Source organism: Stegostoma tigrinum, chromosome 7 (assembly GCF_030684315.1).
Source record: "Stegostoma tigrinum isolate sSteTig4 chromosome 7, sSteTig4.hap1, whole genome shotgun sequence".
Lineage (NCBI taxonomy): Eukaryota > Metazoa > Chordata > Chondrichthyes > Orectolobiformes > Stegostomatidae > Stegostoma > Stegostoma tigrinum.
Window position 1 is genome coordinate 101,574,705 of NC_081360.1, and position 13,996 is coordinate 101,588,700.

At 46.5% G+C, this 13,996-nt stretch overlaps 1 protein-coding gene across 4 annotated transcripts in view; it reads left to right on the top strand.

The window, feature by feature from the left end:
- tmem198b (transmembrane protein 198b) overlaps positions 1 to 13,769 on the top strand; it is a 109,495-nt gene extending 95,726 nt beyond the window's left edge. For 3 of the 4 annotated variants that reach the window (XM_048533734.2, XM_048533733.2, XM_048533735.2), the window contains 3 exons: positions 3,096 to 3,671; positions 5,116 to 5,273; positions 8,595 to 13,769. In XM_048533734.2, the coding sequence (XP_048389691.1) occupies positions 3,096 to 3,671; positions 5,116 to 5,273; positions 8,595 to 8,744 (884 nt within the window). In that variant the 3' untranslated portion in view covers positions 8,745 to 13,769. The remainder of the gene's footprint in view (positions 1 to 3,095; positions 3,672 to 5,115; positions 5,274 to 8,594) is intronic. The other variant, XR_009445967.1, reaches the window with a different exon arrangement.
- The last annotated feature ends 227 nt before the right edge of the window (positions 13,770 to 13,996 follow it).

A 13,996-nucleotide genomic window follows, 5' to 3' on the forward strand; every position in this document is an offset into this window, starting at 1 on the left:
AGACAGAAAACTTGCATTGCTATAGCACCTTTTGTGACCTCAGGACACTGCCCATTGAATCAGGGTGTAGCCAGACTCAATAATTGATACTCCATTTAAATTTGTTCATTGGATGAGGCTATGGACTAGACCTAATTACCCAGAGGGCAGCTAAAGGTCATCCATACATTGCTGTGGGTCTCACATAGGCCAGACCAGGTAAAGATGACAGATTTCCTCCACTAAGGGGGTATGAGTGAACCAGATGGATTTTTACACCAATGGAAAATGGTTGCATGGTGATTATTAAGGTATCCCTTAGGTACAGTCGTTTTATTTCCAGAATTCTGCCATGATGGGATTCAAACACATTATTTCCGGAATGATAGTTTAGGGTTCTGGATTACTAGTCCCATGACATTACAAGTACACTGCCACATCTCCCTAAATAAAGAAATTTCCCCTCATCTCAGCCCTACATGGCCTGCCCTTTACCCTGAGATTATACCCCTTGGTTCTAGACTCACCAGCCAAAGGGAAAGCAAACGATCTAGATTTACCCTGCCTCGGCTTGCAAAATCTTCCCAAGTTCCAGTCAAATCACCCCTTATTCTTTGGGAATTTTGGGAGTACAGAGCCAGTTTCCTGATAAAACAAGCCACCCACCTGGTGGATTAATCATAGAATCCTTAGAGTGTGGAAGCAGGCCGTTAGGCCTATCGGGTCCACCCTGACCCTCCAAAGAGCATCCCACCCAGCCTCAAATCCCCAACCGTATAACCCTGCATTTCCCATGGCTAGCCTGGGCATCCCTGGACACTAGGAGCGACTTAGCATGGCCTATCCATCCTAACCTGCACATCTTTGGAGTGTGGGAGGAAACTGGAGCAAACCTCATGCAGACACAGGGAGAACATGCAAACTCCACAAAGACAGTCACCTGAGGATAGAATCGAACCCTAATGTCAAGAAACTTATCAGCCATGATTGAATGGCGGAGCAGACTCAATGGGCTGAGTGGCCTAATTTCTGCCCCTATGTCTCACGTTGTGGGAGATTGGGTTTAAATCCCACCATGGCAGATGGTGGAAACATGAATTTATTAGCAATCTGGAACTGTAAAATGTTAGTCTAATAATAATCCTGTAACTACTGCCAATTGTCATATAAACCCATCTAGTTCACTGGTGTCCTTCATGTGAGAAAATCTGCCATCCTTCCCTGGTCTGACCTACATGTGACTCCAGACCCACAGGTTTAGTCTTAACTGCCATCTGGAATGGTTGAGCAAGACATTCAGTTCCTGGACCAATGGGGACGAGTGATAAATGCTGGCCTTGCCAGTGACAATAGGGCTCGAACCCTACAGTCGTCTGGCTCTGAGATGAGCGTGGTACCAACATCATAGAGAATGGGACCAACATTGCGCCATTGTGATGGGAGGAGAAAGGTCAGAGAGTCCTTGCGGAACAGAGACCTAATATAGTTAATAGGTGACTGCACCTGGAATGTAAATGGAAGATTGTGGATACTATGGGGTTGAGGACAGCGGGAATAAACATTGATAGGCATCACCTTGGTTTCAGGTCAGAAGAATCGAGAATTTATTTTGGTTCCGCTAACTGAAAACTTTAAGGATGATTCTGGAGGAGACCTGATTGAAGTTGGAAGTAAATATTATGCCTCACCGAGAAAGGGATGTAAGACAGTCCAAGGAAAGCCCAGTCACATTTGGAGTAAAGACTTAGCTTGTGAAAATTCCAAACCAGGAGTGGTTGGTTAGAAATCCGCAGATTATTAAAAACAAAACTGACAAAATCTGAGCTTTCAGATTCATGAGGAATTCATTTAAGACTTCCCAGTACACGCAACAGAACTAGGAAAATAAATTAATTCAAACCTGACCCTTTGAAATAAAGGGGTAATTTCTCTGGAATTGAAATGCTGTGAAGTGACAATTTTACATAATAATTAAGATTATAATTTTTCTGTGTGCCATACTTTGACAGCTCATTTTGTTTATTTTTCCTTTTATGCAATAAATTCCTGTTTCCAAGTGAATCATATGTTTCAGTGAATGAACACCACATTAAATAAGGAAACACATCTCTCGAGCCAGATTTCATTTCGGTTCACTAGATTAATTCCAGGGATGAGGAGTTTGTCTTATGGAGAGAGTTTGAGCAGTTTAATTCAACACTCTCAGAAGATATAGAAGATGCTGAAGGGAGATGACAATATTGACATAGAGAGGACAGCCAGAGACTTTTTCCTAGGGTGGAGGTAGCTATTACAGGGGGGCATAGTTTTAAAGTGAGTGGAGGTATATATAGGGGAGACGTCAGAGTTAGGTTCTTTACTCAGAGAGTTGTAGGGGTGTGGAATGCTTTTCCAGGGAGGGTAATGGAGTCGGCCTCATTAGGGGCATTTAAGCAGATATTAGATAGGCAAATGGATGATCATATATGGTAGGGGTGGAGGTTAGATAGACCTTAGCTTTGGGGTAAAATTATGGCTCAACACTGTGGGCCGAAGGGCCTTTTCTCTTCTATGTTCTATGTTTCTTCATGTGGGATAATCTAGAATGAGAGATCATAGTTTTAGGATAAAGGGTAACAGATTCCAAACAGAAATAAGGAGAAATCACTTCTCTCAAAGGGTTGTGAATCTGTGGAATTCACTCTCCCAGAGTGCGCTGGATGCTGGGACATTGTGTAAATTTAAGGATGGAGATAGACCGATTTTTATTTAGTAATGGGTTGAAAGGTTGTGGAGAGTGGACAGGAAAGTGGAGTTGAGGCTGAGATGAGATCAGCTCTGAGATGAGTTCTGAGGAGTGGTCACTGGACCTGAAACGTTAACTCTGATGTTTTTTTATCACAGATGCTGCCAGACCTGCTGAGCTTTTCCAGCAACTTCTGTTTTTGTTGTATGAGATCAGCTATGATATTATTAAATGGTGGAGCAGGCTAGGGGGGCTGAATGGCCTGCAGTTATTCCTTGATCTTATGTTCCTACACCCTTGTTCAGTTGTACATGTTTAGTAGCTGGGATCTTTGCACCTTCTTACAGTGGAGAGATTTTCCTAACTGTTGTTCTCGCTCTTTGTGTTTTAGGCTACCGTTGCTTCAAAGCCATCATGTTCCTCACCGGCCTGATGTTCGGCTCCATCGTCATCTTCATGCTGTGCTACAAGGAGAGGGTGCTGGACACGCAGCTGAGCATGGAGGTCAGCGTGGGCATTGGCCTGGGTATTGGCATCCTCTGCGGCCTGGTCACCATGCTGGTGCGGAGCGTCGGCCTCTTTATGGTGGGCCTGCTGCTGGGCCTGCTGGTCGCCGTGGCAACTCTGGTGGTGCTGGAGCAGTTCTACCACCCCCGCACCGTCTGGGTCCCCATCGGCCTGCTGCTGGGTGCCGGAATGCTCTTTGCGGTGCTGACTCTGCAGTGGCAACGCTTCTTCACCGTGCTGTCCACCTCTGTCTTCGGGAGCGCCGTCATCACCGTGACGGTGGATTACTTCATTGAGCTCTTCCTGCTCGTGCAGTACATCTACGAGAGGGTGAAAGTGGCTCCAGCGCAGCCTGTGTGCTGGTACAGCTGGGTCATCTTAGGCGTCTGGCCAGTGCTGACGTTTCTCGGTGTCCTGGTGCAGTTCAAAGTCACAGCGGAAGGCTACTCTCACACAGAAGGTAGGCCCCGTAACCGGGGACAACGGGCCTACAGAGGCTGGTGAAGCTAAACCTTGAGGAAACTGGGATGCTGATAGCAGGGAATGTTGAGTTTTGAAAAGCATACCATGATAGAGGAACTGAATGTTATTTAAATGCTGAAAGACTGCAGAAAGTTGCAGCACAGAGGGATTTTGGGAGTACTGTGCATGAATCACTAAAAGCCAGTATCCAAGTTCATTGGGTAACAGGGAAGGCAAATGAAATGTTGGCCTTTATTTCAAAGGAAATGGAGAGTTAGAATATTATAAAAGTATAAAAGGCGCTGGTCAGATCTCAGCTGTAATACTGTGAAGGGTTTTGAGCCCTTTATCTAAGGAAAGATAGACTGGCATTGGAGACAGTCCAGGCAAGGTTCACTTGGCTGATCCTGGGTCAGGAGGGACTGCTTTATGAGGAGAGGTTGAGTAGATTGGGCCTGTACTCATTGGAGTTTAGAAGAAGGAGAGGAGACCTTATTAAAACCTATGAGGTTCATAGGGGACTTGTGGGGTAGATGAGGAAAGGTTGATTCCCCTTGTGGGAGAGTCTGGGACCAGACAGTATCATCTCTGAATAAGGGAGTCACCCATTTCTGACCGAGATGAGGAGGAATTTCTTCGCTCAGAGGGCACTGAATCTGTGGAATTCTGTTACCACAGAGGGGCTGTCGAGGCTGGGTCAGTAAGTCAAAGCTGAGATAGATTTTAAACCAGGAAGGGAATCAAGGGTTATGGGGCAAAGGCAGGAAAGTGGAGCTGAGGATTGTCAGAGATTTCTGGAAAAACTCAGCAGGTCTGTGGAGAGAAAGCAGATTTAACGTTTTGGGTCCCAGCAACCATTCCAACCAGTTCTGGAGTGAGAGAAGGAAAGATGAAAGATGGAACTTCTTCACCCGGAGAGTTGTTAGGATTGGGAATGCACTGCCTGGGAGAATGGGGGAGGCGAATTCCACAGGACTTTTGAAGTTTGCGAGGGATAAAACTGTGGAGATTGGGACTGGCTAAGTAGCTGTTTGAGGAGCCTGAACTGACATGGAAGGCTGAATGGCCTCCTGTACTGTACAATTCTATGATCAGCCACAATTTTACTGAATGGGGGAAGTAGGCCTGAGGAGCTGAGAGCCCATGACTGGCTCTTAATTAATGTGTCCGTCAGGTATAAGCAAAAAATCCCAGGCTTGCCAGCATCGTCTGAAAGAAGGAAGGGAAAGAAGTCCCAATGGCTTCCAATCAATAAAAGCATGAAAGGTTCCGGAAACTTCCATCCGTACCTGTCGTACAGAGATGTGAAGGGAGGGAGAAGGGAAAGGGTGAAATCGGGGTGTGTGTGTGTCAGGGTGACATGGCCTCCAGTGAGGTGCCTGAACCTGAGTTTGACTGATCTTCGTGTGTATGTGTGTATCACCACCCTCCCCCAACCCCAGTGTTTATCAGCAGGAGGCAGCGACGGGTGCAGCTAATGAGAATACGACAGAAGGAGAACAAGAGGAAGAGGAAGAAGCACCACAAGAAATACCAGGAGCCCGTGTACAGGAGAAAGCCAAATCCAGTCCGTCGCTACGATGGTGATGTGCTGTCTCCGGTGAGTCGCCATTTTGAAGTGGCGTTGCGATTCACCTGAAGCTCTGACACGCCTACGTTCTGGCTCAACCCCCCAACACTGACTCCCCTTCAGACAGTTTGACAATACCCACCCATCGCACCGACAAGCCCATCCCGGTCTCTCTCTCCCTCTCTCTCTCCGGACAGCACAGGGTTAGATACAGAGTAAAGCCTCTCTGAACACCTCTACCCTCCTCCATTCCTAGCCTCCTCACCCGGCCCGATTTTAGTCACTCCACCATTGGTGACTGCATCACAAGATGTCAGAGCAGACGTAGGCCATTCAGCCCATCATTCAATGAGATCATGGCTGATCTGATCAACTCCACTTCCCCCGTAATCCTTGATTAAAGATCTATCTACATCAACCTCAAATATATTTAATGACCTAGCCTCGACAACATTCTGAGGGAAAGAATTCCACAGATTCACTCTCCTCAGAGAGAAACTATTCCTTTTCTTGATTGAGGGACCTCAGGCTGCTGGGGGCTATGCTCTGTGCTAGCCTCTTCAAACCTATGCACGTCTCCTCCTTAAAAACCATTCTGTCACATTGACTGCCCTGGTCAGGATGTTAATTCTCTGGCCAAATAGCCCCTCAGGAGGCCCTGTGTCACATTTTATTCTTTGCAAGGTGAAGTATAATTCCACATTGCTGTTGTTATTTCTGGCTGAAAGTAACCCAGTTAAACAAAACACTGACCAAGCAGTCTATCTTTATCACTCATATTCCACCCCATCAAACACTCCCAGGGACAGCACGGGGTTAGATACAGAGTAAAGCTCCCTCTACACTGTCCTCCATTAAATACTCCCAGGACAGGGACAGCACAGGGTTAGATACAGAGTAAAGCTCTCTCTACACTGTCTGTCCTGACTTCACAAATGCTTGAGGAGTGTGTCAGCATTTACAAGAGATTCCATGAGCCGGGGTAGAGAGGAGTTGTGTCTCAGTATTGACAGGGTGTCCCTGGTGGGGCGGGGGGTGGCGCTGTGTGTATTTACTGGAACTTGCTGCCAGGGGAGGTGGAAGAAGGAGGTACAATAGCAATGTTTAAGAGACGTTTAGACAAAGGCATGGACAGGCAGTGGATAGGGGTTGGGGGGGGGTGCAAATTACTGCAGATGCTGGAATCTGTACTGAGAATGAAAAATACTGGAGATCACAGCAGGTCAGGCAGTATGAACATAGAACATAGAACATAGAACAGTACAGTACAGAACAGGCCCTTCAGCCCACAATGTTGTGCCGACCATTGATCCTCATGTATGCACCCTCAAATTTCTGTGACCATATACATGTCCAGCAGTCTCTTAAATGACCCCAATGACCTTGCTTCCACAACTGCTGCTGGCAACGCATTCCATGCTCTCACAACTCTCTGCGTAAAGAACCTGCCTCTGACATCCCCTCTATACTTTCCACCAACCAGCTTAAAACTATGACCCCTCGTGCTAGCCATTTCTGCCCTGGGAAATAGTCTCTGGCTATCAACTCTATGCATGGAGAGACAGAGAGAGCACACTAACGCTTCTGGTGAAGAGCCATTCAGCCCCGAAATATTATCCTGCTTTCCCCCCATGGATTCTGCCTAACCCGCTGTGTTCGCCAGAGTTTTCAGGGAATAGAGGGATACGAACCATGTGCAGGCAGACGGTATTAGTTTGGAATGGCATCACAGTCAGCACAGACATGCTGGGCCAAAGGGCCTGCTCCTGTGCTGTACTGTTTTATGTTCTGGTGATACTCTAATTGAGAGATAAATGGTCATGACCAAGCATTGGAGAATTCCTTAACACAGCGACCTGGGGATCCGTTACATCCAACTGAGATGCAAGGCCACCGTATAATGAATACGTCATCCGGAACATTCTCTGGAGTCGGACACTCAGTTGTCTGACACCAGATTGAGAGGCTAGTCGCAGTTGGCATATATGCTCACATTGACCATGCGGGGGGGTCGCGACACAGCTCTTTCTGAGGGTGTTCAGGGGGATGGGATTTCCTGACAATTAGCAATGTGTGACATGGTCACCATTACAGAGTCTAACTATTGATTCTCAAATAATCGACTCAGTTTAAACTCCGGCAGCTCCCATGGTGGGGTTTGAACCTGCGTCCCCAGAGCCCATAGCCCAGCCCTGTGACTACTTCAGGACCATTCCCCGTGCTGGGCCGTTTGCTGTTTGCAAATTGTCTGCAATTTTTCTGATCAAACCATTGGTAATTATTTGGCACACTCAAACTCCTGGAGCAAAGCGATTACCTCCTCATTTGCTGGTTTCGAGGTGATCAGCCCTGCTGCATTGGCACGGCAACGGTCTGCCCAATCAGCGTCTACCTGCCGAGTCAGGGAATGAAGATTGACAGTTAGCTGCTGTCCAAGCTGATGATGACCCAACCAATCAGCTCCCTCTCTTTGTACTGTATAAATCTCTGTGCCTTTGGTCAAGTCTCCCCTTAAGGTCCAAGTTCTGATGAGTGTAAGATGAAAAGCTCTTGCTCCTTGTTGCCTTTAAACTGGGTTTAAGATGAATAATCAATTACTTTGGGGTGACCTAATTGAAACATAAGAGATCCAGATGAGACTTGACTGTGGAGATGTGGTTAGGATGTTTCCCCTTTGTGGGAGGATTGTTTAAAAACAAGGAGTCACCCGTTTAAATTGGAGATGAGGAAGCATTTTTTTTTCTCTCAGGGGGCTGACAGTCTTTGGAATCCCCTTCAGCGCCAGGGACCCAGGTTCAATTCCACCCTCGGGTGACTATCTGCGTTCGGTTTGCAGATTCTCCCCGTGTCTGCATGGGTTTCCTCCGGATGCTCCGGTTTCTTCCCACAATCCAAAGATGTGCAGGCTAGGTGGATTGGCCGTGATAAATTGTCCATAGTGTTCAGGGATAAGTAGATACGGTGGGTTATAGGGTAATGGGTCTTGGTGGGATGCTCTGAGGATTGGTGCCGACCTGTTGGGCCGAAGGGCCTGTTTTCACACACTATAGGCATTCTCTGATTCTATCATCTATGAAAGAATAGTTTCAAGGCAGGGGGCGATCTCTGATGACCAAGGTGATGAAAGATTCTCGGGGATAAGCAGTAATGTAGAGTTGAGGTTAAAATCAGGTCAGCCACGATCTTATTGAATGGAGGAGCAGGCTCAAAGGGCCGAATGGCCTACTCTGTTTCTTTGTTTGTGTGTTCGTGTCTTGTCATGGCAGGTGCTACACGAATGCAAAATCCCGCTTCTTCCTCTTGTTAATCTGTCGTGTCTCCCACTTACTTTCTCCCCCCCACCCCCTTCAGAGCTACATTCAGAACTTTCGGGAACGCCAGACAGGTGGGGGCGCCCCTTCTGGAGGCTTCGGAACGAGCACGCACACCATGATTGACGTGGACTACGACTGCAGCTCCATGGTGCCTCTCACGGCCTCCACACCCGCCGTTCGAGTGTGAGGCCACACGGGGAGACGGGAGTGACGGGAGGATTCTCGCTGTTGGGTGCCTGACGGGAAAGGGAGGGGAGTGGGGGAAGGGAGGGAGAGTGCAGTGGAAAATGCAACTCACTGGCTCTCGCTACAAGAATGGCAAAGCGAACCTTTTGTGAACAAATCGATTATCTCTCTCTCCCTCTCTCTAACATGACTTAATGAAGACTGTATTTTGTCTCTTCCAAGATGTAAATACACAGAGGTGTTTTTCTGAGCCTGTGTGTCCCCTCCCCTCTACTACTTTTGACTCTGAGCTGAGGGAATTGGCAACGGGCATCATCACTATGCCACAACTTTGGAACTCTCATCTTGTTGTTGATGGGAAGTGCTTTCAGGAGCACCGCCCGAAAATAAATGGCATTGACCCTCACCGAGAGACAGAGATGGAGAGCGAGCGGGAGCAAACTGGGAGAAATTGTCCCCAAAGTCCCATTGTAATCCTTTCCTTAGTTCTGTGCCCTACAAGGGAACTGGAAACCGCTGATGCAGTGAGAGGGAGAGGAGGGTGACTACCTCCTACAGTGATGGGTACTTCATTCAACCTGTGAGCTATCACCACCTCCTCCATCAATGCATCGGGAATAAAGGACCTCAGCAGGAGATTCCCAACAATACTTATCAGGCAGATTATTTCTATTTTGCATGACGCCAAGCCATGTATGTACGTGTGGAGTGAAATGTACCCACACATATAAACTCTCGTCCGAGGACCTATTCTTGAATGTAAAATATTAAGGAGGAGAAGGTACTTGTTTGGCATTAGAAGAGAAAGTGGATTTTTTGATGTTGTGTTAAGTCCCTCTGTAGAAATACCTGATTTTGTGTTTCTGAAGTCAGCAAGAAAGCAATGTGTTTGTGCGTGAACCTCCCGACTATTGATGGTCAGTGTCTTTCGTAGCATTGCCAACTCCTCAGCATTACTGCCTGCAGTGACCAGAAATTTAAAGATTAATTTCCAGGGCAGCCATCTTACAAAGCAAACCCCACGGGAAAAATAGCAATCATAAAACTTAAAAGACTTCTTAAAAAATAAACTGGGTGTTTTTCCTTTTTTGTATTTGATTAGTTCCAAATGTTTTGGAAATTGGCATTGATGGGCGAGGCAGCATTTAATGGATTAGGGACAGGCATTGTACTCCTTTGTTGGAAATAACTTATTTTAGCTAACTTTTACACAGAAGCATCTTGGAAAAATTACAATGAGCAAGCCCCAGGCACCTTGTGAAACTTCAGCCCCCACTATCTGCTCAAGACCTGCTGATAATTTTCAGCCTCATGTATCATTCAAACCAAACAGACTTATTGACAAGAGAAGCAATCAGGAAGAACGTGGAATTAGAGTCAGTATTGATGTGGGCCTGAACTTCTTTAATTCCAAAAGACCCAACAGTCTTCAGCTGCTTCATCAATGACCTTACCTCCACCATGAGGAGTGCAGTGCAGTGGCTCAGTGATTAGCTCTGCTATTTCACAGCACAAAGGGCCTGGGTTCGATTCCAGCCTCATGCAACTGTGGAGTTTGCCCGCTCTCCATGTGTGTGCTTGGGTTTCATCCGGGTGCCCCGGTTTCCTCCCATAGTCCAAGGTTGTGCGGGTTAGAGTGGATTGGTGAGGCTAAATTACACACAGCATCCAGGGATGTGCAGGTTAGGGTGGATTGGTGAGGCTAAATTACACACAGCATCCAGGGATGTGCAGGTTAGGGTGGATTGGTGAGGCTAAATTACACATAGCATTCAGGATGTGCAGGTTAGGGTGGATTGGTGAGGCTAAATTACACATAGTGTCCAGGGATGTGCAGGTTAGGGTGGATTGGTGAGGCTAAATTACACACAGCATCCAGGGATGTGCAGGTTAGGGTGGATTGGTGAGGCTAAATTACACATAGCATTCAGGATGTGCAGGTTAGGGTGGATTGGCGAGGCTAAATTACACATAGCATCCAGGGATGTGCAGGTTAGGGTGGATTGGTGAGGCTAAATTACACACAGCATCCAGGGATGTGCAGGTTAGGGTGGATTGGTGAGGCTAAATTACACATAGCATTCAGGATGTGCAGGTTAGGGTGGATTGGCGAGGGTAAATTACACATAGCATTCAGGATGTGCAGGTTAGGGTGGATTGGCGAGGGTAAATTACACACAGCGTCCAGGGATGGACAGGTTAGGGTGGATTGGCCATGCTAAATTACCCATAGTGCTCAGGGATGTGCAGGTTAGGGTGAATTGGCCATGCTAAATTACCCATAGTGCTCAGGGATGTGCAGGTTAGGGTGAATTGGCCATGCTAAATTACCGATAGTGCCCGGGGATGTGCAGGTTAGGGTGAATTGGCCATGCTAAATTACACATAGCGTCCAGGGATGTGCAGGTTAGGGTGAATTGGCCATGCTAAATTACACATAGCGTCCAGGGATGTGCAGGTTAGGGTGGATTGGCGAGGCTAAATTACACATAGTGTCCAGGGATGTGCAGGTTAGGGTGGATTGGCGAGGCTAAATTACACATAGCATCCAGGGATGTGCAGGCTAAGTGGGTTACCCATGGGAAATGCAGAGTTAGAGGGATGGGTAAGGGGATCAGTGTGGGCTGAATAAACAGCTTCCATACTGTAGGGATACTGTAAAATCAGAAGACATGATGTTTGCTGGCAACCACACAATGGTCAGCAGCATTCATGACTCCTCAGATACTGAAACAGTCTGTGTTCACATGCAACAAGATCTGGACCATATGCAGGCTTGGGCTAATCAGTGGCAAATAACATTCAAGCCACAAAGTGCCTGGTAATGACTATCACCAAAGAGAGAGGGCCTAACCTTTTCTATTACCCCATTGTCCATGCCCTGTAGTTATCGCTAGCCAGAAACTGAACTGGTCAAGCTTTGTAAATATGATGGCTGCAAAGTTGGCTCAGAGACTGAGAATTCCACACTTCCTGTCATCCCAAAGTCTATTTCTATATGCCAGGCACAGGTCCATCTCTACAAGGCCCTTACAACAAATTAGGAAGCTAAAAACCTTATATCAGTGATAATGGGAACTGCAGATGCTGGAGAATCCAAGATAATAAAATGTGAGAGCTCTCTGATGAAGGGTCTAGGCCAGAAACGTCAGCTTTTCTGCTCCTGAAATGTTGCTGGGCCTGCTGTGTTCATTCAGCCTCACATTTTATTAGCTAAAAACCTTTCTGGCCAAACAAGCCCATTTGGTTAGCGTGCCATCACGGTAGCACGGTACCGTGAGCAGCACGGTAGCTCAGTGGTTAGCACTACAGCCTCACAGTGCCAGGGACCCAGGTTCGATTCCCGCCTCGGGTGACTGTTTGTGTGGAGTTTGCACATTCTCCCTATGTCTGCGTGGGTTTCCTCCAGGCGCTCCGGTTTCCTCCCACAGTCTGAACACGTGCAGGCTAGGTGGATTGGCCATGCTAAATTGCCCGTAGTGTTCAGGGGTGTGTGGGTTATAGGGGAATGGGTCTGGATGGGATGCTTCAAGGGGTAGTGTGGACTTGTTGGGCCGAAGGGCCTGTTTGCACACTGTAGGGAAACTAATCTAAAAAAAATCCACTCCCTCCACCACTGGAGTTTAGTAACAGTATATCATGGTCCGGTCTGCCCTCTCCAACAGATGTAACTGACTGTAAAACCACGCTGTTGCAGAGCGATCCCTGGTCCCTTGCTCAAGAAAATCTTGCCCCTGGCCAACATTATAAAAAAGTAGTAAAAACAGAAATCTCTGGTGAAGCTCAGCACCTGTGAAGAGAGAGATCACAGGGTTGTTATATTCCAGGATTTACAAGAATGATCCAAAAACAAAGGAGGATAATGCTGTCAGAAAGGATTGGGAGAAATGGGTCTCTTTGCTCTCAAAAAGAGGCAGCTGATGGAGATCTGATGGAGTTCTTTAGTATTGTGAAGGGTTTGAGAGTCTGGACAGATGGAAGTCCAGAATTATTACATTGACTGATGAATCATACAGGAGATTTGGGAGGAATCTTTTCACCCAGATACCACAGGGAAAGTGAAACTCTCTCCCACTGGGACTGTTAGAAGCGAAAAGTCAAGATGGACTTAAGGGGAATTTGGGGAAGCCGATGCGGGCATAAGGAACAAAAGGTAAAGCTGATACCATGAGATGAAGTGCGTGTGGGACGATCCTAAACACCAACATGGAAAAATTAGACTAAATGGTGAGCTGCTAGTCTGTAAAATTGTTTGCTGTACTTCTTTGCACAGAAGTTATTAAACATTTGGGGAAATGGTATAACAAGGGATGACAATGTACATAAATGTCTTGCAACAGGATGGGAGTCATCTCCCCTCTTTCTAACCACTCTTTCATCTGATTGCAACAAATACTTTTATTTCTTTTAAGCCCAGATATCACGCTTCAAATAAAATGTAGCCCACTAGAAATGGAGGAGCTAATTGCCAAGGTTTACTCAAGTGAAAGAAGGTGATATTTTATGGCCGACTCAAGACAAAGATTTGATTTGTCTAAGGCAACATCGAACATATAAACATATTACCTATGTTTGTGTGTAAGAGGTTGGATAAATGTCTAGTACAGACAGAAGGATAACAGTAAGTATGGCTCAGAATTCATAGAACCCTCAAGGTTTGAGAATGAATTCTGAGTGTGTGACAATTTAGCTGCTCTCTCCGCAGCATTTGACATTTGTAGAATTCTAAAGTTCCTCGCCAATGGCTGATTTCCCTAGTTGCCTTTTCACTGGGCATTGACTTCAGTGGTTGAGAGAGGCAAAAGTGAGAGAGACCGAGAAAGATTAATTCTTCCAGATTCTGTTGTTATAAATCTGTGTTCTTCTCCTTTGCTCGGCTAAGTAAGCTACTGAAATATGGTTTGTTTGTATATTTCTGAGTCTAGCTCCATTGGCTTTCCAAGCTGGAATACTCCACAGGCAACATTTGCTCTCCCAATGTGTGAACTTACGCAAGTGTGAATTAAAAAGGTTATGAACTTCTTGACGCTGAGGTAGTTGTCTGATTTCATTATCTTTGAATGGAATGCTAATTTCAGCGCAATTTGTGACATCCTGATGGATTCCCTATCTTGCCTTAATCTGTGCCCGGGTAGCCCCAGTAGCCAATTTAGGTCAATCTTCGTCCTCTAAGAACACTGTGATCTGTGAAGGTTTCCAGGTGGAAGCTGGAAAGCGATAGTTCATGTTTGCATGATTGTTACAAAGCAGATT